This window comes from Balaenoptera borealis (genome assembly GCF_965194805.1).
Source record: "Balaenoptera borealis genome assembly, chromosome: 3".
Taxonomy (NCBI): Eukaryota; Metazoa; Chordata; class Mammalia; order Artiodactyla; family Balaenopteridae; genus Balaenoptera; species Balaenoptera borealis.
This window is the reverse complement of record NC_138866.1, coordinates 143,906,618-143,932,659: the sequence shown is the minus strand read 5'-3', so window position 1 is coordinate 143,932,659 and position 26,042 is coordinate 143,906,618. Positions and strand designations below refer to the sequence as shown.

Genomic DNA, 26,042 nt, shown 5'->3' with positions numbered 1-26,042 from the left:
TTGAGAGGTTTGCTCAGCGTATGGGAATAAGCAGAGACAGTTTGTCCTGAAAGCCAGATCTTGCTGTGGCTAGGTATGCAGTGAATTATCAGCTAAAACCATACTCATACCCCCTAAACTCCAGGAACCACCATTCACTCATTCAACAAACACACTTAACAACTACTACGTGCTAGTATGTGCCAGGCAGTATTGTAGGCACTGGGGATATTAGAGCAGTAAATGAGATGCACAAAGTCTCTACTCTTAGGGGATTGCATTCCCATGGGGGAGCTGGGGAGACTCTCAGATCCAAATAGGTGCACACACACACACACACACACACACACACACACACACACACACACTCAAATTAGGTAACGTCAGACAGTGACGAGTCCTACAGTGAAAATCAAATAATGATTCTAGAGGGACTGGTGGGGCGGCTACTTTAGATTGGGTGGCTGGGGCAACTCTTTGAGGAGGGGGCATTAGCACTGAAACCAGAATGTAGGAAAGAATCAGGCTGCAGAGATCCGGGGACAGAAAATTCTAGAAATCTGGAGAGCAGAGCAAGTAGAAAAGCCCAAATTTGGTGAGTGCAAATAACAAAAAGTCTGGAAGCTAAAGCCAGGTGAAGAAAGTGAGGGGAGAGCAGTAGGGCAGAGATCAGAATGCGGGACCCCCACCGCTTTGACATTCATCACAGCGGGGTTGTGCAAAATCAGGTGGGCGGGGGGTGGGGCGGGTATGTCTGTCAGATTTTCTCACTCTCCTTTTTGTTATTTGTTTTTGACATCTCTGCAAGAAAGCCCTTAGGAATGATCATCTTTGCCTGGACTTAAAATTTCCCAGGAGTTTTCCTATCCATCCAGAGTTTTCTTTTGAGTTTACATTCTTGGTAGGGAAAGAAGCACCTGCTAAGCCCTGAGAGGAGCCCCAATCCCTTCTGGGTCATTGTAGATAACCTTTCTCCTAGTTTCATTTTGCCATTTCCACTGTCTACTCATCAGAAGGCAACACTTAAAGAAGAAAGCCAGGATTTATACCTGGAAGGAGAGAAACAGAGCACTTCCCCACCTGCCTTTCTCTGTCAATGGATGAGGGAGACACCTGTCTGTCAGTGGCGTTGCCTGCTTCTGGCCAGAGTACAGACAAGCAATGTGAACTACAGGAAAACAAATCTGCACGGTGGTGCAAACATCATGTGCAAACTGGTTCACACTGCATTATGCCTCCAGGCCTTGAGCATGCGCAGAGCAAGGTAAAGAGCTTAGCCTCCGTGCTCCTGGCCTGCTGCCCTTTGGCCTGATGTCATACAGTAGCACAGCACTGAAAAGTCCCGAAGCAAGCGTGAGCCTTGCGCTTCCTCGTTTTAACTCCACTCCTTTCACCCGTGGTCCTTCAGTCCCCTTCCCTATCGCCTGGAATGTGCCCGAAGCAGCCTCCTACTTGGCCCCCACGCCTCCCACTCCCCTCCACTGCCCAACACATTTTACTAAAATGGGCACTCAGATGCTGTCATCCTCTACTCAGAAAAATGTAACAGCCCAGGGAAATCCAGATCTGTGGATGCCAACAGGGGCCTAATGGTCTCTGGGTCTCCTTGTATGGGCGTGGCAGTTGCCAGACAGTCTGTGTGTCCCTGGGATTAGGGGGAGGGGCTAAGGAAGAGGCTCCGCGGGGTCTCTGACCCCTGCTGCCACCAGAGCAGCTCCACCATCAGCTGTTTACATGCAATGGCTCTGCCAAGGTTTTCATTTAAAATTTAATACCTAAAATTTATTTCTTTAAAATAAAAATAAAAGATTTGAAACCCTCTGGTAGTGAAATGTAGGTATGGATTTCTGTCCCATTGTGCCAAGTACACATCATGCAATCTTGGGCAAGTCAGCCGACCTCTCTGAACCTCAGTGTTTTCTCTGTAGAACAGTTTCCCAGCCTGGCACTACTGACATCTGAGGCCGAATATTATGTCGTCGGGTCGGGGGCAGCTGCCCTGTGCATTGTAGGATGTTTAGCAGCATCCTGCCCTCTACCCACCTGATGCCAGGAGCACCCAAACCCCCTGCAGATGTAGCAACCAAAAGTGTCTCCAGACCTTGTTAAATGTTCCCTTGGGACAAAATCACTCACGTTGAGAACTGCTGCTCTAGAAGAGTTAAATATTTACCTGTCTTGCAGGACTATGGTGAACATTAAATGAGGTAATATATGAAAAAGTGCTCTGTAAACTGCTATTATTAGAAGTCTGTAGGAAGCATCTGACTTACATCCTGACATAAACAAATAATTGTCCAGTCAATCCTGAATGGGATAAGGAAGCTACTGTACACTTTTCAGAGCTCTGAGATGTTTAGCTTTTTGTCTATCTCTTTAAATCTTTGTGATACCTTACCTTTGTCAATCCATAGCCAGTCATTCATTATGCCAGGGTGACACAAATTCTGAAATCCAGAACATTTAGAGCTCAGCAATCCTGGATGTTAACCCCTGATTCCCCAGAATGAAAACAAAGTACCTAAGTGTGTGGGGATCAACCTTCTAGAGAGTAAGAGGTTTGAGCTTTTAGCAAACACACACTACCTTCACACATGAGCCTGAGCTTCCTTGAACACATTCACACTGTTGTCAAAGCAACATCATGGCCCAAACCTATAGGCAGGTAGATAATCAGGCCAGAGGGAAAGCCCTAGAGGTAGAACCAGGTCTTTAGTTCCGGAAAACAGGAGAACCTGGTTAAAACACAGCAGCCTGCTTAGTTGTGAGAACCAGGATTGGCTGCAACCTTATTACAACAATGTTTTTTGCAGACAACAGTTTATGTCGAGCAAGGAAAACACACCACCACCATCCACAGTTCTGTTAGACCCCGTGTGGGTGCCTGGGCACATCCTGGCCATCTCTGGAAGGTAGTTCACCATCTTGCCTATACTAACAACCATTGTAATTTCTACCGGAAGCTGACCCTTCTCATTTAATTAGGTCCAGTTTATTGTTTAATTAGGCCTCTTAATCCCAAGAGACTCAAAAGTTACTTGACTAAGGCTCAAGGATGAAGATAACAATTTTGCATCTCTCTCTGAGTCAAACTTGACTAGCTCTTCCTTAGGACCACCACACAGTAAAAACGAACACGTGTTCCAAACCTCCTAAAGGATGCATCAGCCCGTCTTTAAATTATAATCTCCGACAATTTACTGAGCTCTGAAAGTGTCCCATGAGAATATTTATTTCAGAGGTTTTCAAACTTGATTCTTTCGAGCCCTGAGGAACTTCCACGGAAGTTTCTCAGCATCAATCACGAGCCAGGGAAAGAAGAGGTGACAAGGGAAAGGCCAGGCTGTGATTCACTGGGGTCTCCCACTTCTGCTCCCGTTTTATCTGCTTTAGATGTGTCATCTCCTCAGAAGATTTCTTTAAAAGAAAAAAAAAAGTTTCTTCTACTGAAGCACCCTCAAACCACTCAACTTGTACAGCCCTCCCATTTTTGGAAAACCAAACTGAAGTCAAGTACAATGACAAAGAACTAATTTCAGGTCACAGGCCCATCAGCCAAGTCCAGGTTTCCTGACTCCATGTGGAAGGTGAGACTCATCCTTGAAATAGGAAGATTTTCTGCTTTGAAGACAGTCACAACTGAGTTTGAATTTCAGCTCTCCACTTACCATTCATGGGATCTTGGGGAAAAAAATCATTAACCTCCCCTAACTACAATTTCCTTGCATGTAAAATGGGAATATAACGTGCCTGGCAAGTGCCAGCGCTCTGTAATTAATAGTTATGATCATTATTTGCTGAAGGTACTCTAATAAACAATAATTCTCTTCCCACTCCCCACCTTCCTGCCCTCTTCCTTGAGGGATCGCAGAGAACAGTTCATGAAACATATTACCAGATGGGATGTGGGATGCTTGTGAACCATGGGAAAGCAGATGGGCATCTTCCTTAAGTCGTGCCTTTGGCCTTGGCAGCAAAGGTGAGGAAGATACAGGTTATCACAAGGGTTCCGGGGAGATGGGGAAAAGTAACTGCAGGATTCTCTGCTCTCTACCAGAGGCAGCCCTCAAAAAAGCTGCGCGAGATGCGAGATGCTCTCCACCCTCGGTAAGTCCCTCTCAGTCACGCTAACCTCACTGGGAGCGCAACAAATTCCAGCAACTTTTCCAGCGCCGGGCTCGGGCTCCGTTCACCCTGCCTCCTCCCATCTCCCTTAAATAATGGCTGCGCGAATGCCTCCGGGACCATCTTCGGCTAATTTCCTTCAAGACATGCAAGCTGCTAACGCTGGGAAGCACAGATAGTGTGGAATAGCAAATATGGCTAAAATTAGATTAAAATAACCTCCTGATAAACAAATTACTCACCGAAAATAAATATTGGGCTAGCGCGGCCAAGATAACTAAAAGAACAGCACCACCACATGGCAGGAAGAGGAAGTACATGAGCTGCGGTCTGTGGCCAGGGACGATCAGCGCCCCCACCCCAACTCGGGGGGGGGGGGGGGGGCCTGACAAAGCCAGCAGGGAAAGGGAACGAGCAGCTGTAATCCTTCCCGGCCCTGTTCCCTTCTCCTCTCACTCACCCCATCATTCATCAGCCTCGCCTGATGCTCAGCCTCACAGCAGAGACTCTGGCCCTTCGCACAGCCATGTTGGTGTGGGGCACCTCTCACTGGGTCCCCTTCAGATACTTGTATGGGATGGACCGTGTGATGCTCTTTTCTAAACTAAATGACAGATGCTCCCACCACAAAAAAAAAAAAAAAATCCTTCTAATACTTAGAAAGTATTTATTTAGCTTCCTTTCCGATTTTGATCTTATCTTCTTTGGGCTAAATAAACCTACCCTTGTTCATCTCTCCTTGGTACGCACAGAGCTCAGGTCCCAGGGTCTACAGCAGGTAAGCTCTGTAGCCCAACCTCTCCAGGCCTCAGTTCCTACACCTGTGAAATGGTGATGATGATACCCCCTTACTAGGCACGTACATGCAGTGGTATATACAGTGGCTGACACGCTAAGCAGTCGATAAATGGTAGACGTCTGTGTTGTCATTTCAATCCCACCATGTGACAGATGTAGTTTGCTAGTCTGCATTCATACAAAGTCGATCACAGCAGTCCATCCCAGTGTGACAAATGCAAAACTCTAGCAATATTACTTGAAGCGGATTTCTGGATCATCACAGAAATATAGGGCTTGCTTCTCCAGAAGTTACGATGGCAGAAAGGACGTCGGGTCTACAATCACACCACAGTTTGATTCCTTCTGGGTACAGGAATTGGGCTGGCCTCTTCATTAAGGCATATTGAAAGCAAATGTATGAGGCTTAAGTCATGAAACTGGAATCCTTCCTTAGTTAACATTAGTGTGTTAGAGGTTCTCTGGGTACAGCTCAATGTGAGGTGTGCGGGCTATGATAGGGACCCCAGTGCCCGTGGAGGTAGACCCTGCAGGGAAAATACGTGCATACGTACACAAAAATGCATACACACAAACACATATGCAAAAATATAGGACTCATTGATTACAGTATAGTTAGTTCTTAGTTATAGTTAGCATATTTATAGTTAGTATAAATATAGTGAAAAGGTTTAACTGGAAACCTAACCCTGGGCAGAGATGGGGGGTTGTCAATACCCTTGACAGAGACATTTATGCTGAGACAAAAGAAAGAACCAGTGTTAGCTGGACAGGAAACTTTCCAAGTCTCAGAGATCTAGGTGGGTCACTCACTCTCTCTGGTCCTCAGTTTCCCTGTGTGAAAATGAGGAGAGGGGTGGATAAGACCAACAGCTTTCTGGGATCTAGACAACAATTTGTATTGTAGTCATCAAACTCACTAAGAGACTAGATCTTAATTATTCCAACCACTAAAAAGAAATGATAATTTTGTGACGTGACAGAGGTATAAATTATTGCTATAATAGCAATATAGAAATATAGATGTAGCAAATCTATAATGTAATCTATAATGTAAATCTATGATGTAAGTGTGTTATATTTACACAATGTTAAGTGTCAAATATATTTCAATTTTTAAAAAGGTTAGTAGTTTTCTGGGTTCTCAGGGAGCCCTATATTTTTGTGAATGTGTCTCAGACGCCACCTTAGGGGAGAATCATTGGGAAATGGACAGACAGGGCTCTGAGTTCTCTACTCAGAAAAAAAAAATGTTTGAACACCACTGCACTAAGCAACCTCGAAGGTCTTTTCCAGCTCTAATGGTCTGACTCCATGGCCCCCATCTGGAAACTGAAGGGGAAACACTCCGTGGGCAGAACCCTGGGGCACCAGGCTTGTCCAGACAGCCTGGGAAGTCAGGAGGACAGATTCCAGGCCCCATGGGAACACAGACTGTACATGTGAGCCCTGTGAAGTCTGTGCCACCCTACGGCTACTGGTGTATGTCAGAAGTTCAAAGGAATCACACTGCCAACCATCCTAAAACACTGATGCCATTTTGAGAACTCCTCAGAGCTCCTGGAACTCCTACAAAAGCCACAGTTAGGGCTTTTCAAACGTGGCCCCTTCTCTGACATTTTGCTGTAGAGCAACTATCTGGCCACCAAGTCCTCCAGTCCCTACGCTGCTGATTGCCAGGCCATAGCAGAGGACCGCTGAGAGCTTGAGGTGTCTCTCCATGATCAGGACTCTGGGAACCAGAAGTCCCCTCCTTCCTATACCCCCCCTAGCAACAGGCTGCGCTGTCCCCGTGAGCCAGCCGGGCAGAGCTTACCGAGGAAGACCACAGAGCATCTCCTCTTCCTGCCAAACTTCCCGCTAGCTCCCTTGCATCTCTCCCTCCCTTCTTTCTTCCCTGTCTCCCTCCCTTTATTAACTCACTTTCCCATTCCCAGCACCCTCTCCATTGCCCCAACTTATGCAAACTCCCAGACTTCTCTGAATGCTAATGCTGAAGTCGGAGAGTGGTCTGAAATAGACCTATCATCCTCTTATTCAGATGTAGGGCCTGAACCAGAAAGTGCTTCAGGTCTTTCCTTGTTGCGAGAATGTGACCTTTAAAGCTGGGCAGCAAGGTTACTACCAAGGCGTTACGTGAAGATTCATCCCTGGAGCCAGTAGAGATCAGGCAGAATCCCACGGTGCACGCTCATTCCAAGCACCACTGCCAGGCCACCACTTCTCCAAACTGCATTTATACCTAATGCTCACAAAAGGGTGTTAGGGAGCAGAAAGAAAGAGGGAGAGGTGGAGAGGCCAATGAGAAAGGAGAAGAAGATGAGGGGAAAAAAAGGAAGAAGAGACACAGAAGTCCAGGTAGAGACACAGATAAAAGAGAGAAAGGCAGAGTGGATGCAGACAGCAAAAGGGACAGGGGCACATGGATGGACCTAGAGATTATCATACTAAGTGAAATGAGTCAGAAAGAGAAAGACAAACACCATATGACGTCGCTTATATGTGGAATCTAAAATATGACACAAATGCTGTATAGCACAGGGAACTCGACTCGATACTCTGTAATGACCTATATGGGAAAAGAATCTAAAAAAAAGTGGATATATGTATATGTATAACTGATTAACTTTGCTGTACAGCAGAAACTAACACAACATTGTAAATCAACGACAGTCCAATAAAAATTTTAAAAATAAATAAATAAACTAGACACAACTTGGTTTAAAAATAAAATAAAATAAAATATGAAACAAAAACAGACTCACGGATATAGAGAACAGACTTGTGGTTACCAAGGAGGAGGGGCATTGGGGGAGGGATGGACTGGGAGTTTGGGGTTAGTAGATACAGATTATTACATATAGGATGGATAAACAATAAGGTCCTACTGTATTACACAGGGAACTATATTCAATATCCTGGGAAAAACCATAATGGAAAGGAATATAAAAAAGAATGTATATATGTGTATAACTGAGTCACTTTGCTGTACACCAGAAATTAACACATTGTAAATCAACTATACTTCAATAAAGAAATAAATTTTTTAAAAAAAACGGACAGGGGCAAAGGACCATGTGTTATTTTGATTTATTAGAGAAAAAATTGCCTGCAATAGAAGCATTATTTATTCATCAAAGTCTTATTAAGTTTTGGTAATAAAAAGCTAAATGTTTTTGTGCAGGATAAAGCATAAAAGGGCAAAACTTTCAATACAGGAAAATGTAGTGTTTGCACATGCGTAGGTAGAGAGAGAGGAACTGATACAATAAAAGTATGGAATCTGGATTAGACCATTCTAGCCCACATACATACAAAAAGGACCCTTGAATGAGCAATGACTTTAATTTTTAGGATCCTAAATTTCAGAAATTATTGGAAAAGAGGCCTAGGACTTCCAAGGCCTTATTTTACATGCTGTTCCTCGGAAAAGGAAAGAGATGAGAGCCGTCTTTTGGTTCGTTTCTCTCTGTCCGCCATCTACCTTTCCTACATTGGCTTCTCATGCAATAGCTGCTTGATGGAAGAAAGGGCTGAGACAAAATAACAAAATTGTTCTAATGCAACCCGGTCCTCTTTCCTTTTCTTTCTGTTGTTATGGTGGGCAGCTCCAAGGCTCCCAGATCCCTCAGCCCTGCTCTCCCTGTTACTGGTGAGGATTGCCTCCCACCACCCACTACGTCATAGGGCCTCGTTGACCTAAGATTACCAAGCCCACCCATGTTTACTGCCCCCAAGGTAGTAGATATGTCCTTCTGGCTCTATTTTAACTGGGGAATGTTCTCCTTTTGTAACGCAATTATAGAGATATACTAAAATGGCCAACTTTTATACTGATAAGTATCAAGGCCAGAATAATCACCAGCTAAAAAGAGTTTGCTTTCAGGAGATAAAGGTTCACATAAATATTCCCAGATATCAGTGCCAGATGGTGAGGGTTTGAATTTTAGACAGAAACTGACTTCCTGCATTTAGGTTCAGTGGACACAAACTCATCTGGGATGTAAATTGACAGACATTCGATGTCAAGTCTTACTTATGCATGAAGGCATTTGAAGACAACTAGAGAATTCCATGACACTCATCTCCCCCACAGCAACCCCAGCCTAAGTGCAGTGGTACTATCCATACCCAGACCTTACATGCCACATAATACTTTGGTTAGGCTGGTAGAACAAAGATGGCAACTGCTCCTCCCCAAATCCATGAAAGACTTTGCTATTTAAACACAGCACTCTTGAACGTTCCTACATTGTTTGTGGGAACTGGTGCAGCCACTGTGGAAAACAGTATGGAGGTTCCTCAAAAAGCTAAAAATAGAACTACCATATGACTCAGCAATTCCACTCCTGGTGTATATCCAAAAAGAAAACAAAACACTAATTCAAAAAGATACATGCATCCCAATGTTCATAGCAGCATTATTTATGATTGCCAAGATATGGAAGCAACCTAAGTGTCCATCAACAGATGAATGGATAAAGAAGATGTGGTATATACATATACAATGGAATACTATGCAGCCATAAAAAAGAATGAAAATTTGCCATTTGCAGCAACTTGTATGGACTTGGGGGGTATTATGCTAAATGAATAAGTCAGACAGAGAAAGACAAATACTGTATGCTATCACTTATATGTGGAATCTAAAAAAACAATACAACAAACTAGTGAATATAACAACAAAGAAGCAGACTCACAGATATAGAGAACAAACTAGTGGTTACCAGTAGGGAGAGGGAAGTGGGGAGGGGCAGTATAGGGGTATGAGATTAAGAGGTACAAATTTTAGGTATAAAATAATCTACAAAGATGTATTGTACAACACAGGGAATATAGCCAATATTTCATAATAACTATAAATGGAATATAACCTTTAAAAATTGTGAATCACTATATTGTGTACCTGTGACTTATATAATACTGTACATCAACTATACTTCAATAAAAAATAAATTTAAAAAAGAAAAAACAGCCCTCTTGCCTGCTGAGCTCAAATATGATCTCAGAATCCTTCTACCCACACATGGGAGTTGGCACTTGCAATGGAAATTTCTGCTGTCCTTGTTCTAAGATGCTCTAGATCTCTAGAACCTGATCCCTCCCAAGTAACTTCTGCATGTTCATAAAGACTTTCTGCCATCGTATTCTTACTTCATGTGAACCCACAGGAATGACACCAGTGCTGGGGAATTTAAGATCAATTATGCAAGAAGAGCATTTCTATGAAATACCAATAAAGGTATTTGGGAGGGATCATTTGAGACCCTGAATGAGCTTCAGCTAATGTGTGGTCAAATATGCATCAGTGATTCTCAGAAGGAGGCAATTTTGACATCCCAGGGGACAATTAGCAGTGTCTAGAGACAAATTTTAGTCATTATAACTGGCAGTGGCACCTGGTGAGAAAAGGCCAGGGATGCCGCTAAACATTCCAAAATGCACAGGACAGGCCTCAACAACTAAGAATTATCCAGTTCAAAATGCAAGGATGTTAAGGTTGAGGAACCCTGATAGACATGAAGGCTGAGTATTTAGTGGTAGAAAGAACATAAGAGAAGTTCTCATCCAACTCTCTCGTGTTAGGATGAACCTGAGACTCAGACAAAAGTCTATGTGGACAGCTCAGCAGAATTAGCAAACAACCTTATACATCCTTCTAATGGGACAATAAAACTTGCTTTATATGTGGAGGATGGCAGGCTATCATTTCCCTGACAGTCTATTTGTATAGTCAAACAGAGATTAGAACTAATATCATTGGTTCTATGCATGGGTCGTTGGATTCAGTAGTAGAGTGTAGTAGGGGGCGGTATTGCCTTTTTTATACATGTAAATATTATAAATCATTCATTCACTTAAACATTTAGTACACAAATATGTATTTTAGGCTTTTTATTGTGCTGATGCAAGTAATACAACAATCAGCAAAGATGACCCTTGCCCTCAAAAGTTTGCAATCTGCTGGGAGAGATGGGCAACAGCAAATTCAATGCAGCGTAATCAATGTTGTGTTGGGAGAGCCTATGGGAGCATAGAGGAAGGGCATCCAGCCTGGTCTTGGTAGCCAGGGAAAGTGCTTTCAGAGGGAATGAGGTCTGAGCTGAGCTCTGGAGGGAGAGTAGAAGTTAGAAACTCTAAAACTGAGCCCCTAGTGCAGTGCACTCCATTTGCTAAGCACAACTAGTGCGTTGGAAACCCAGTTAATGCTCTAAGCCTGAATCAGACAGTATTTGCACTGGCTATTGGTTTCTCCTGGGCCCATGCATCATGTTTCACACAGAAATAGTTAATAACTGTCATGTGACTACATTCAGATTTTTACACATGGTGTATCAGGACACTCAACTCTGAGCTTCAGGGGTGTGTGTGTATGGATAGAAAAATAAGTCAGCCTTTCTCAGCTAGTGTAAACAGCTCTTTGCAGGAAACTGCTCTCAGCCGGAAGCCCCTTTCTCGTCACTTTAGCAAAGCTAGATTGTAACTAACTTTTTTTTTGTTATTTTTATTGGAATATAGTTGATTTACAATGTTATGTTAGTTTCAGGTGTACAGCAAAGTGAATCAGTTATACATACACATATATCCACACTTTTTAAGATTCTTTTCCCATATAGGTCATTACAGATTATTGAGTAGAGTTCCCTGTGCTATACTGTAGGTCCTTATTAGTTATCTATTTTATATATAGTAGTGTGTATATGTCAATCCCAATCTCCCAATTTATCCCTCCCCAACCCTTTCGCTGCTGGTAACCATAAGTTTGTCTTCTACATCTGTGACTCTATATCTCTTTTGTAAATAAGTTCGTTTGCATCATTTAACTAACTTTTAAATCAGGCACCCCAATTCTCTACCATCTCCGGCCCAAGTACACCTTTCAAATCTTTGAGGGATGGTGATGATTCTGACCCCCTATCTCAATGACTAACTGAGATTACTTCCCTCCTTCCCTTTAAAAGTATCATGGACGAGGGCTTCCCTGGTGGCGCAGTGGTTAAGAATCCTCCTGCCAATGCAGGCGCCAAGGGTTCAAGCCCTGGTCTGGGAAGTTCCCACATGCCGCGGAGCAATGAAGCCCGTGCGCCACAACTACTGAGCCTGCGCTCTAGAGCCCAAAAGCCACAACTACTGAGTCCTTGTGCCCCAACTACTGAAGCCCGCACGCCTAGAGCCCGTGCTCCGCAACAAGAGAAGCCACCGCAATGAGAAGCCCACACACCGCAACAAAGAGTAGCCCCCGCTCACCGCAACTGGAGAAAGCACGCACGCAGCAAGGAAGACCCAACGCAGCCAAAAATAAATAAATAAAATAAATAAATAAATTAAAAAAAAATAAAGTATCATGGACGAATCTTCAGAGGTGGTTTTGTGGGGAGGCTGAGTCTACCATCTCCCCAGATCGCCAGCATTCTGATTAAAGGCATCTTTCCTTTCTACCAACATTTGTGAGTATGTAATTGATTTTGTAAGCAGCAAGCAGCAGGACCCCCACCCCCTGCATTTGATAACACTAGCAGGGCTCTGTCCCCATGAAACATCAGGCCTCTACTGCCAAAGCTGGGTAGGGAGGATACAGGAGAAAGCTACTTTCCTAAGGCACAGCACTCGCTGGCTGGCTTACCCAGCCTTTCTCAGTACCTTTACTTCCTGCAATCCAAGAACTTTCTCACCTTGCTTCCTCAAATACCTGGTGTTATAATCAGGTGAGCAGACAGAGTGAGCAGGTAAATAATGAAAACCCAGATGTCAAACCTGAGTCAAGTTCAGTATGGAGAATGAACCGTTCTCTCCCCATAACCCTCAGGTAACACTTTCTCCCCGCCTCTTATCTCGAGGGCTTCCTAACCCCTCACTCTTCACTCCCCCAACCTGCTCTAACAACCTTCACTCTCCCTGCAGGTCAGGCAGCTGTGGATAGACTTGTGTACTGTATCAAGTTCCAACAAAGCAAATGAATTCAAGCTTCAATTATTTTTTCAGTCTACAAAGGGAAGCACTATGTGATGTGACTCTTTCTCTGCACTTAGAGTTGACAGAGATATATGGTTGGGGGGAGAAGGTGTTTTGATTTTTATTTATTTATTTGTAAGTTTTATTAAAGTTCACCTATTACCCACATGCCTCGGGCTCCCTAAAGAGAAACAAATATCACAATTGAAGCAGCTGGTTTCCAAGGTGCCAAATTAAAATAGATGAAGAGGTAAGGAGGAGAAAAACATAAAAACATTAAGCTGAAACTTCTTCACTCCCAAGTGCATGGTGCCTTCTACTATATTGCACATATGAAATTGACTCCCAATGTAATTAGACCAGAGCTAAAGGCAAAAAAAAAAAAAAATTCTCAAATTATTCAGACTCCCAGAGCTATTCTTTTGCAATCACTCAAGTAACTGAGAAAAGAGCCAATATTTTAATATAAATTTGTTATCAGCATCTACACTGTCCAAGCGATTCCAACACCCCATCTGCCCAAGAACATAGTCACTAGCTGAGTTGTGAATCAAAGGCAAGAATCATGCTTCCCACCCACTGTCATAAACTTTTCTTCCATAGGACAATCCCACTGGAACCTGCAATTTATTCCAACAGTCCTTAAAAGCTGCTGGTCCAATTAGAAGGAGCTGGAGAGTTCCTCGGGTCTGCAGTAGACAACATACTCCAGTTAGAATCAATTGTCTTGGCAGCATTATGAATGGCACCTCCACAGAGAGAGAGATTAACTCTCTCTTTGCAGCCCCGAGTTAGAACAGCCTTAATATCCTCCATCTCACCCCAAAGATCCAGGAATGGCTCTATTGCCTTCCAGGTTGAAAATGAGCCATGGAGACAGAAGAGCATCTTTCACTGAACTCAGAGGGGAAAGAAATAACCACGTTTCAAAAGAGGCACTTACTGGATTTCAGCAATGCTGCCAGAACTTCAGTGGCTGCCCTGGGGAAAGAGAAAGAAAAGTGGAAAAGTCAATGCTCAATGGTCTTTTTGTCAGCCCATGGATCCCATAGCTGGCTGGCTCATTGCTGCCACATAACTGCCCCATTATTAACCAGGTAGCAGGCATTCCATTGATTCTACTGCTGACCATTAAAGGGGCACAAATGTAGAAATCACGCTGAGTGAAGTGTCTGTCTTGCAAATGGGTCTCAGGAGTCCCTTCCTCTGCTGAAAGTCTCTTCCCCTCCCCATCTTGCCTCCCACCTTCCACCAACTTCCTCACGCTGTGCTCCTTCCAGCCAGAACTCTTACAGTCCCTTGATTTATACCTGGAAACCCTGGGGACTCTGGAGAATGGGTTGAGAGGGGGTGAGACTTGGAGGTTGAGTGAGTACAGCAGTGCACTGCAAACTTCTTGAAACACTCATGGCCCTGGGAACACACTAGAAAACATTCACACATTGGAGAGCGAAGCTGGTTCCTTAGGGAAAAAAATGGTTACATTGCATTTTCCTTCCAAATTCACTGTTTTCTTCCATGAAGGAATTTGACAGCCTTTGCAGTGAGGGGAGGCATACAGAATGAAAATGTATTTGGTTCAGGTCTTAGTGACCCTTCAGTCTACTCCCTGAGCCTGGGAAGGTCACACAAAGACCCACTTACAGGGCAGAGGAAAACTTCATGGCACTGAGGACACTGTGGGAGAGAGAATGTGTACTTTTTTAAATTAAAGAATAGAAGTATTATGCACAGCCCTACTAACTTATCCTTAAGGCCTGTTAAACAGTGATATGTCCCCAGCACCCTTCAGAGAACTGGGGGAACAGGCCAAAGAGGCTAGATCACCCTTCCAAGATTACATAGACATGTGAGCAGAACTGGGGCCTCAAACCCAGGAATCTCACTTCCCATCTTTGCTTCCTCCACATCCATTGTTCTCCAGAATCTCTCTCGGTACTTTCTTTGCCCTGATCTCTGCCCAGTTGATAAGGGACAATTCTCTTTGCAATATATTATTTACTATTGAGCAATAGAGCTGACAGTAAAAAAATAATAATAATAACAAAGGAATGAATGAAAATAAACTAAAACAGAAAGTAGGCACTTGAAACCTTACTGCTTCCCATAACCCACAAGGGAATCCTGCAAAGCAGTGGCCTGAAACTCACTGGTGCAAACCCATGTCTGGGATGACCCCCAGCTCTGTGAGATCCAAACAACTGCAGCGCAGTCGTAAAGAACACAAGGCTAGTTTTCACCGATAGACTACATCATTTCTCCTTCCCAACCACGATTTCCTCTAATCAACTTTCAGCTTCCTCAGCTACCCTCTTTTGTAACATGACATAGTGCTGTTGCAGGAAGGAGGACCTCTTCCAAGGCCTGAGAAGGGGACCCCTTCTTGTCTAACACTTGGAAATGAATGTCCAAGGAGACAAAGTTGTCTCTTGCTGCTAGACAACTCATGCAAGTGGTTACCATCATGCCTGGCTAAGGTGGGCAGTTTCGGCCAACGGTTCCCTAACAGTGGGGCAACAGTGGATTTAAGAAAGGGCACTTTGAAGGTGTTGCTGGCAGCCCAAGCCAGTGTGGAAAATCTGTGAGCCACAGTGCAGAGGGCCTGGCTTGGGTTGGGACAAAATGAAAATCAGTACTTTGGGGAAAAGCAGAGTAGCCATATTGAGTTCATCAGAGGAGGTTAGCAGAGAAGAATGAAACCACAGAAGCAAGAAAAGAAAGAATGGGGATGTCCCAAGCAAAACACCTAGCCAGGTCCTTAGATCACAGGCCAGGTCTTAGGGCAACTCTGCATTTCTGATTTGCATGGCACATTTGTTTGGGCGAGTTCACCATGGAGGTAGGGCTCTGTTAGATAACAGTTTTATGAGGGATACACTGGTGGTGGGGAGGAACAGGCTGCAGGCAGGTTAGGAAGATCTGAGGTGACAGGGTCCCCAGCCAAAAGAGTGACGTAGAGGAAGAAGGAAGAGAGAGGGGTTAAAGGGAAGTTTAGAGTCCTGCTACTCAAAGCATGGGTCTCCCACCTGCAGCTTCATATTTCCTGAGAGCTAAATAGAAATGCAGACTCTCAAGCCCCATCTCTGTCCTGCTGAATCAGTACATTTATTCTAGCAGATAATTCACACGCACATTAACCTTTGAGAACAACTGGTTTAGAGGACAGGGTCAATCTGGCTCAGTTACTCTTTGATGTTGTGAGGAAGATACAAGGTGACTCCCAGATCTCAGAAGGTAGCTAATAGTATGATAACACAATAAATAAACATGAATCCAAACAGTGACATGATATAGCAGAAAATACATGGTAAGTGTCACATTAGTAAAAGATGGAAGAGAAGCAAGAAGAACTACAATCCTTCAGTCTGTGGAACAAAAACCACATTCACAGAAAGATAGACAAGATGAAAAGGCAGAGAGCTATGCATCAGATGAAGGAACAAGATAAAACCCCAGAAAAACAACTAAATGAAGTGGAGATAGGCAACCTTCTAGAAAAAGAATTCAGAATCATGATAGTGAAGATGATCCAGGACCTTGGAAAAAGAATGGAGGCAAAGGTTGAGAAGATGCAAGAAATGTTTAACAAAGATCCGGAAGAATTAAAGAACAAACAAACAGAGATGAACAATACAATAAATGAAATGAAAAATACACTAGAAGGAATCAATAGCAGAATAACTGAGGCAGAAGAAAGGATAAGTGACCTGGAAGACAGAATGGTGGAATTCACTGATGCAGAACAGAATAAAGAAAAAAGAATGAAAAGAAATGAAGACAGCCTAAGAGACCTCTGGCTGTCAATGCAAAAACATTCGCATTATAGGGGTCCCAGAAGGAGAAGAGAGAGAGAAAGGACCCAAGAAAATACTTGAAGAGATTATAGTTGAAAACATCCCTAACATGGGAAAGGAAATAGCCACCCAAGTCCAGGAAGTGCAGAGAGTCCCATACAGGATAAACCCAAGGAGAAACACGCTGAGACACATAGTAATCAAACTGGCAAAATTAAAGACAAAGACAAAGACAAATTATTGAAAGCAGCAAGGGAAAAACGACAAATAACATACAAGGGAACTCATAAGATTAACAGCTGATTTCTCAGCAGAAACTCTACAAGCCAGAAGGGAGTGGTATGATATACTTAAAGTGATGAAAGGGAAGAACCTACAACCAAGATTGCTCAACACAGCAAGGATCTCATTCAGATTCAATGGAGAAATCAAAAGCTTTACAGACAAGCAAAAGCTAAGAGAATTCAGCACCACCAAAACAGCTCTACAACAACTGCTAAAGGAACTTTTCTAAGTGGGAAACACAAGAGAAGAAAAGGACCTACAAAAACAAACCCAAAACAATTGAGAAAATGGTCATAGGAACATACATAACGATAATCACCTGAAATGTGAATGGACTAAATGCTCCAACCAAAAGACACAGGCTTGTTGAATGGATACAAAACCAAGACCTATATATATGCTGTCTAGAAGAGACCCACTTCAGATCTAGGGACACATACAGACTGAAAGTGAGGGGATGGAAAAAGATATTCCATGCAAATGGAAATCAAAAGAAAGCTGGAGTAGCAATACTCATATCAGGTAAAAGAGACTTTACAATAAAGAATGTTACAAGAGACAAGGAAGGACACTACATAATGATCAAGGGATCAATCCAAGAAGAAGATATAACAATTATAAATATATATGCACCCAACATAGGAACACCTCAATACATAAGGCAACTGCTAACAGCTATAAAAGAGGAAATTGAAAGTAACACAATAATAGTGGGGGACTTTAACACCTCACTTACACCAATGGACAGATCATCCAAAATGAAAATAAATAAGGAAACAGAAACTTTAAATGACACAATAGACCAGATAGATTTAACTGATATTTATAGGACATTCCATTCAAAAACAGCAGATTACACTTTCTTCTCAAGTGCACATGGAAAATTCTCCAGGATAGATCATATCTTGGGTCACAAATCAAGCCTCAGTAAATTTTAAAAAATTTAAATCATATCAAGCATCTTTTCTGACCAAAACGCTATGAGATTAAAAATAACTTACAGGGGAAAAAACGTAAAAACACAGACATGGAGGCTAAGCAATACATTACTAAATAACCAAGAGATCACTGAAGAAATCAAAGAGGAAATTAAAAAATACCTAGAGACAAATGACAATGAAAACACAGCGATCCAAAACCTATGGGAGGGAGGAGAGAAGATGGCGGAAGAGTAAGACGCGGAGATCAACTTCCTTCCCACAGATACAGTAGAAATACATCTACAAGTGGAACTGCTCCTACAGAACACCCACTGAACGCTGGCAGAAAACGTCAGAACTCCCAAAAGGCAAGAAACTCCCCCCGTACTTGGGTAGGGCAAAAGAAAAAAGAAATAACAGAGACAAAAGAATAGGGACGGCACCTGCACCAGTGGGAGGGAGCTGTGAAGGAGGAAAGATTTCCACGCACTAGGAAGCCCCTTCGCGGGCAGAGACTGCGGGTGGCAGAGGGGGGAAGCTTCGGAGCCACGGTGGAGAGCGCAGCCACAGGGGTGTGGAGGGCAAAGCAGAGAGATTCCCGCACTTCCCGTACGGACGCTCGGCGCTGACCAGCACTCACCAGCCCGAGAGGCTTGTCTGTTCAGCCGCCGGGGCGGGCGGGGCTGGGAGCTGAGGCTCGGGCTTCGGTCGGATCGCAGGGAGAGGACTGGGGCTGGCGGCGTGAACACAGCCTGAAGGGGTTAGTGCACCACAGCTAGCCGGGAGGGAGTCCGGGAAAAACTCTGCAGCTGCCGCAGAGGCAAGAGACTTTTTCTTGCCTCTTTGTTTCGTGGCGCGCAAGGAGAGGGGATTCAGAGCGCCGCCTAAACGAACTCCAGAGACTGGCGCGAGCCGCAGCTATCAGTGCGGACCCCAGAGACGGGCGTGAGACGCTGGGGCTGCTGCTGCCGCCTCCAAAAAGCCTGTGTGCGAGCACAGGTCACTCTCCACACCGCCCCTCCCTCCCGGGAGCCCGTGCAGCCCGCCACTGCCAGCGTCCCGTGATCCAGGGACAACTTCCCCGGGAGAACGCACTGCGCACCTCAGGTTGGTGCAACGTCACGCCGGCCTCTGACGCCGCAGGCTCGCCCCGCCTCCTCTGTACCCCTCCCTCCCCGTGGCCTGGGTGAGCCAGAGCCCCCGAAGCAGCTGCTCCTTTAACCCCGTCCTGTCTGGGTGGGGAACAGATGCCCTCAGGCGACCTACACGCAGAGGTGTGTCCAAATCCAAAGCTGAACCCCGGGAGCTATGTGAACAAAGAAGAGAAAGGGAAATCTCTCCCAGCTGCCTCAGAAGCAGCGGATTAAAACTCCACAAACAACTTGATATGCCTGCATCTGTTGAATACCTGAATAGACAACAAATCATCCCAAATTCAGGAGGTGGACTTTGGGAGCAGGATATATTAATTTTTCCCCTTTTCCTTTTTTTTTGTGAGTGTATATGTATATGCTTCTGGGGGAGATTTTGTCTGTATAGCTTTGCTTTATAATAGCTTTATTTTACTTCACTATATTATAGCCTCTTTCTTTCTTTCTTTCTTTCTTTCTATTTTTTCTCCCCTTTACTCTGAGCCGTGTGGACGAAAGGCTCTTGGTGCTTCAGCCAGGCATCAGGGCCGTACCTCGGAGGTGGGAGAGCCAACTTCAGGACACTGGTCCACAAGAGACCTCCCAGCTCCACGTAATACCAAACGGCAAAAATCTCTCAGAGATCTCCATCTCAACAACAAGACCCAGCATCACTCAATGACCAGCAAGCTACAGTGCTGAACACCCTATGCCAAACAACTAGCAAGACAGGAACACAGCCCCATCCATTAGCAGAGAGGCTGTCTAAAATCATAATAAGGCCACAGACACCCCAAAATACACCACCAGACGTGGACGTGCCCACCAGAAAGACAAGATCCAGCCTCATCCACCAGAGCTCAGGCACTAGTTCCCTCCACCAGGAAGCCTACACAACCCACTGAACCAACCTTAGCCACTGGGGACAGATACCAAAAACAACGGGAACTACAAACCTGCAACCTGTGATAAGGAGACCCCAAACACAGTAAGATAAGCAAAATGAGACGACAGAAAAGCACACAGCAGATGAAGGAGCAGGGTCAAAACACACTAGACTTAACAAATGAAGAGGAAATAGGTAGTCTACCTGAAAAAGAATTCAGAATAATGATAGTAAGGATGATCCCAAATCTTGGAAATAGAATAGACAAAATGCAAGAAACATTTAACAAGGACGTAGAAGAACTAAAGAGGAACCAAGCAATGATGAAAAACACAATAAATGAAATTAAAAATACTCTAGATGGGATCAATAGCAGAATAACTGAGGCAGAAGAAAGGATAAGTGACCTGGAAGATAAAATGGTGGAAATAACTACTGCAGAGCAAGATAAAGAAAAAAGAATGAAAAGAACTGCGGACAGTCTCAGAGACCTCTGGGACAGCATTAAACGCACCAACATTCGAATTATAGGGGTCCCAGAAGAAGAAGAGAAAAAGAAAGGACCTGAGAAAATATTTGAAGAGATTATAGTTGAAAACTTCCCTAATATGGGAAAGGAAATAGTTATTCAAGTCCTGGAAGCACAGAGAGTCCCATACAGGATAAACCCAAGGAGAAACACGCCAAGACACATATTAATCAAACTGTCAAAAATTAAATATAAGGAAAACATATTAAAGGCAGCAAGGGAAAAAAAACAAATAACACACAAGGGAATCCCCATAAGGTTAACATCTGATCTTTCAGCAGAAACTCTGCAAGGCAGAAGGGAGTGGCAGGATATACTTAAAGTGATGAAGGAGAAGAACCTACAACCAAGATTACTCTACCCAGCAAGGATCTCACTCATATGTGATGGAGAAATTAAAACCTTTACAGACAAGCAAAAGCTGAGAGAGTTCAGCACCACCAAACCAGCTTTACAACAAATGCTAAAGGAACTTCTCTAGGCAAGAAACACAAGAGAAGGAAAACACCTACAATAACAAACCCAAAACATTTAAGAAAATGGGACTAGGAACATACATATCGATAATTACCTTAAATGTGAATGGATTAAATGCTCCCACCAAAAGACACAGGCTGGCTGAATGGATACAAAAACAAGACCCATATATATGCTGTCTACAAGAGACCCACTTCAGACCTAGAGACACATACAGACTGAAAGTGAGGGGATGGAAAAAGATATTCCATGCAAATGGAAATCAAAAGAAAGCTGGAGTAGCAATTCTCATATCAGACAAAATAGACTTTAAAATAAAGACTATTACAAGAGACAAAGAAGGACACTATATAATGATCAAGGGATCGATCCAAGAGGAAGGTATAACAATTGTAAATATTTATGCACCCAACATAGGAGCACCTCAATACATAAGGCAAATACTAACAGCCATAAAAGGGGAAATCAACAGCAACACAATCATAGTAGGGGACTATAACAGCCCACTTTCACCAATGGACAGATCATCCAAAATGAAAATAAATAAGGAAACACAAGCTTTAAATGATACATTAAACAAGATGGACTTAATTGATATTTATAGGACATTCCACCCAAAAACAACAGAATACACATTTTTCTCAAGTGCGCATGGAACATTCTCCAGGATAGATCATATCTTGGGTCACAAATCAAGCCTTGGTAAATTTAAGAAAATTGAAATAGTATCAAGTATCTTTTCCGACCACAACGCTATGAGACTAGATATCAATTACAGGAAAAGATGTGTAAAAAATACAAACACATGGAGGCTACACAATACACTACTTAATAACGAAGTGATCACTGAAGAAATCAAAGGGGAAATCAAAAAATACCTAGAAACAAATGACAATGGAGATACGACGACCCAAAACCTATGGGACGCAGCAAAAGCAGTGCTAAGAGGGAAGTTTATAGCAATACAAGCCTACCTCAAGAAACAGGAAACATCTCGAATAAACAACCTAACCTTGCACCTAAAGCAATTAGAGAAAGAAGAACAAAAAAACCCCAAAGCCAGCAGAAGGAAAGAAATTATAAAGATCAGGTCAGAAATAAATGAAAAAGAAATGAAGGAAACAATAGCAAAAATCAATGAAACTAAAAGCTGGTTCTTTGAGAAGATAAACAAAATTGATAAACCATTAGCCAGACTCATCAAGAGAAAAAGGGAGAAGACTCAAATCAATAGAATTAGAAATGAAAAAGGAGAAGTAACCACTGACACTGCAGAAATACAAAAGATCATGAGAGATTACTACAAGCAACTCTATGCCAATAAAATGGACAACCTGGAAGAAATGGGCAGATTCTTAGAAATGCACAAACTGCCGAGACTGAACCAGGAAGAAATAGAAAATATGAACAGACCAATCACAAGCACTGAAATTGAAACTGTGATTAAAAACCTTCCAACAAACAAAAGCCCAGGACCAGATGGCTTCACAGGTGAATTCTATCAGACATTTAGAGAAGAGCTAACACCTATCCTTCTCAAACTCTTCCAAAATATTGCAGAGGGAGGAACACTCCCAAACTCATTCTACGAGGCCACCATCACCCTGATACCAAAACCAGACAAAGATGTCACAAAGAAAGAAAACTACAGGCCAATATCACTGATGAACATAGAAGCAAAAATCCTCAACAAAATACTAGCAAACAGAATCCAACAGCACATTAAAAGGATCATACACCATGATCAAGTGGGGTTTATCCCAGGAATGCAAGGATTCTTCAATATACGCAAATCAATCAATGTGATACACCATATTAACAAATTGAAGGAGAAAAACCATATGATCATCTCAATAGATGCAGAGAAAGCTTTCGACAAAATTCAACACCCATTTATGATAAAAGCCCTCCAGAAAGTAGGCATAGAGGGAACTTTCCTCAACATAATAAAGGCCATATATGACAAACCCACAGCCAACATTGTCCTCAATGGTGAAAAACGGAAACCATTTCCACTAAGATCAGGAACAAGACAAGGTTGCCCACTCTCACTACTATTATTCAACATAGTTTTGGAAGTGTTAGCCACAGCAATCAGAGAAGACAAAGAAATAAAAGGAATCCAAATCGGAAAAGAAGAAGTAAAGCTGTCACTATTTGCAGATGACCTGATACTATACATAGAGAATCCTAAAGATGCTACCAGAAAACTCCTAGAGCTAATCAATGAATTTGGTAAAGTAGCAGGATACAAAATTAATGCACAGAAATCTCTTGCATTTCTATACACTAATGACGAAAAATCTGAAAGTGAAATTAAGAAAACACTCCCGTTTACCATTGCAACAAAAAGAATAAAATATCTAGGAATAAACCTACCTAAGGAGCCAAAAGACCTGTATGCAGAAAATTATAAGACACTGATGAAAGAAATTAAAGATGATACAAATAGATGGAGAGATATACCATGTTCCTGGATTGGAAGAATCAACATTGTGAAAACGACTCTACTACCCAAAGCAATCTACAGATTCAATGCAATCCCTATCAAACTACCACTGGCATTTTTCACAGAACTAGAACAAAAAATTTCACAATTTGTATGGAAACACAAAAGACCCCGAATAGCCAAAGCAATCTTGAGAACGAAAAATGGAGCTGGGGGAATCAGGCTCCCTGACTTCAGACTATATTACAAAGCTTCAGTAATCAAGACAGTTTGGTACTGGCACAAAAACAGAAATATAGATCAATGGAACAGGATAGAAAGCCCAGAGATAAACCCACGCACATATGGTCACCTTATCTTTGATAAAGGAGGCAAGCATATACAGTGGAGAAAAGACAGCCTCTTCAATAAGTGGTGCTGGGAAAATTGGACAGGTACATGTAAAAGTATGAAATTAGAACACTCCCTTACACCATGCACAAAAATAAACTCAAAATGGATTAAAGACCTAAGTGTAAGGGCAGACACTATCAAACTCTTAGAGGAAAACATAGGCAGAACACTGTATGACATACATCACAGCAAGATTCTTTTTGACCCAGCTCCCAGAGAAATGGAAATAAGAACACAAATAAACAAATGGGACCTAATGAAACTTAAAAGCTTTTGCACAGCAAAGGAAACCATAAACAAGACCAAAAGACAGCCATCAGAATGGGAGAAAATATTTGCAAATGAAGCAACTGACAAAGGATTAATCTCCAAGATTTACAAGCAGCTCATGCAGCTCAATAACAAAAAAACGAACAACCCAATCCAAAAATGGGCAGAAGACCTAAATAGACATTTCTCCAAAGAAGATATACAGATGGCCTACAGACACATGAAAGAATGCTCAACATCATTAATCATTAGAGAAATGCAAATCAAAACTACAATGAGATATCATCTCACACCGGTCAGAATGGCCATCATCAAAAAATCTACAAACAATAAATGCTGGAGAGGGTGTGGAGGAAAGGGAACACTCTTGCACTGTTGGTGGGAATGTAAATTGATACAGCCACTATGGAGAACAGTATGGAGGTTCCTTAAAAAACTACAAATAGAACTACCATACGACCCAGCAATCCCACTACTGGGCATATACCCTGAGAAAACCATAGGTCAAAAAGTGTCATGTACCAAAATGTTCATTGCAGCTCTATTTACAATAGCCAGGACATGGAAGCAACCTAAATGTCCATCGACAGATGAATGGATAAAGAAGATGTGGCACATATATACAATGGAATATTACTCAGCCATAAAAAGAAATGAAATGGAGGTATTTGTAATGAGGTGGATGGAGTTAGAGTCTGTCATACAGAGTGAAGTAAGTCAGAAAGAGAAAAACAAATACAGTATGCTAACACATATATACGGAATCTAAGGAAAAAAAAAAAAAAAGGCCATGAAGAACCTAGTGGCAAGACGGGAATAAAGACACAGACCTACTAGAGAATGGACTTGAGGATATGGGGAGGGGTTGGGGTGAGATGTGACAGGGTAAGAGAGTGTCATGGACATATATACACTACCAAATGTAAAATAGATAGCTAGTGGGAAGCAGCCGCATAGCACAGGGAGATCAGCTCAGTGCTTTGTGACCACCTAGAGGGGTGGGATGGGGAGGGTGGGAGGGAAGGAGATGCAAGAGGGAAGAGAAATGGGAACATATTGTATATGTATAACTGATTCACTTTGTTATAAAGCAGAAGCTAACACACCATTGTAAGGCAATTATACGTCAATAAAGATGTTTAAAAAAAAAAAAACCTATGGGATGCAGCAAAAGCAGTTCTAAGAGGGAAGTTTATAGCTATACAAGCCTACCTCAAGACACAAGAAAAATCTCAAATAAACAACCTAACCTTACACCTAAAGGAACTAGAGAAAGAAGAACAAACAAAACCCAAGGTTAGCAGAAGGAAATAAATTGTAAAGATCAGAGCAGAAATAAATGAAATAGAAACAAAGCAAACAATAGCAAAGATCAATAAAACTAAAAGCTGGTAGTTTCAGAAGATAAACAAAATTGATAAACCATTAGCCAGACTCATCAAGAAAAACAGGGAGAGGACTCAAATCAATAAAATTAGAAATAAAAAAGGAGAAGTTACAACAGACACTGCAAAAATAAAAAGCATGCTAAGAGACTACTACAAGCAACTCTATGCCAATAAAATGGACAACCTGGAAGAAATGAACAAATTCTTAGAGAGGTAAAACCTTCCAAGACTGAACCAGGAAGAAATAGAAAATATGAACAGACCAATCACAAGTAATGAAATTGAAACTGTGATTAAAAATACTCCAACATAGAAAAGTCCAGGACCAGATGGCTTCACAGGTGAATTCTATCAAACATTTAGAGAAGAGCTAACACCCATCCTTCACAAACTCTTCCAAAAAATTGCAGAGGAAGGAACACTCCCAAACTCATTCTATGAGGCCACCATCACCCTGATACGAAAACCAGACAAAGATACTACAAAAAAAGAAAATTACGGACCAATATCACTGATGAATATACATGCAAAAATCCTCAACAAAATACTAGCAAACAGAATCCAACAACACATAAAAAGGATCATATACCGTGATCAAGTGGGATTTATCCCAGTGATGGAAGGATTCTTCAGTGTACACAAATCAATCAATGGGTACACCATATT

At 42.5% G+C, this 26,042-nt stretch overlaps 1 protein-coding gene across 1 annotated transcript in view; it reads right to left on the bottom strand.

Annotated features, from left to right (window-relative positions):
• AGBL1 (AGBL carboxypeptidase 1) overlaps window positions 1–26,042 on the bottom strand; it is an 803,597-nt gene that overhangs the window by 632,993 nt on the left and 144,562 nt on the right. The window contains 1 exon segment of the mRNA XM_082388897.1: window positions 13,799–13,836. Coding sequence (XP_082245023.1) covers window positions 13,799–13,836 — 38 coding nt within the window.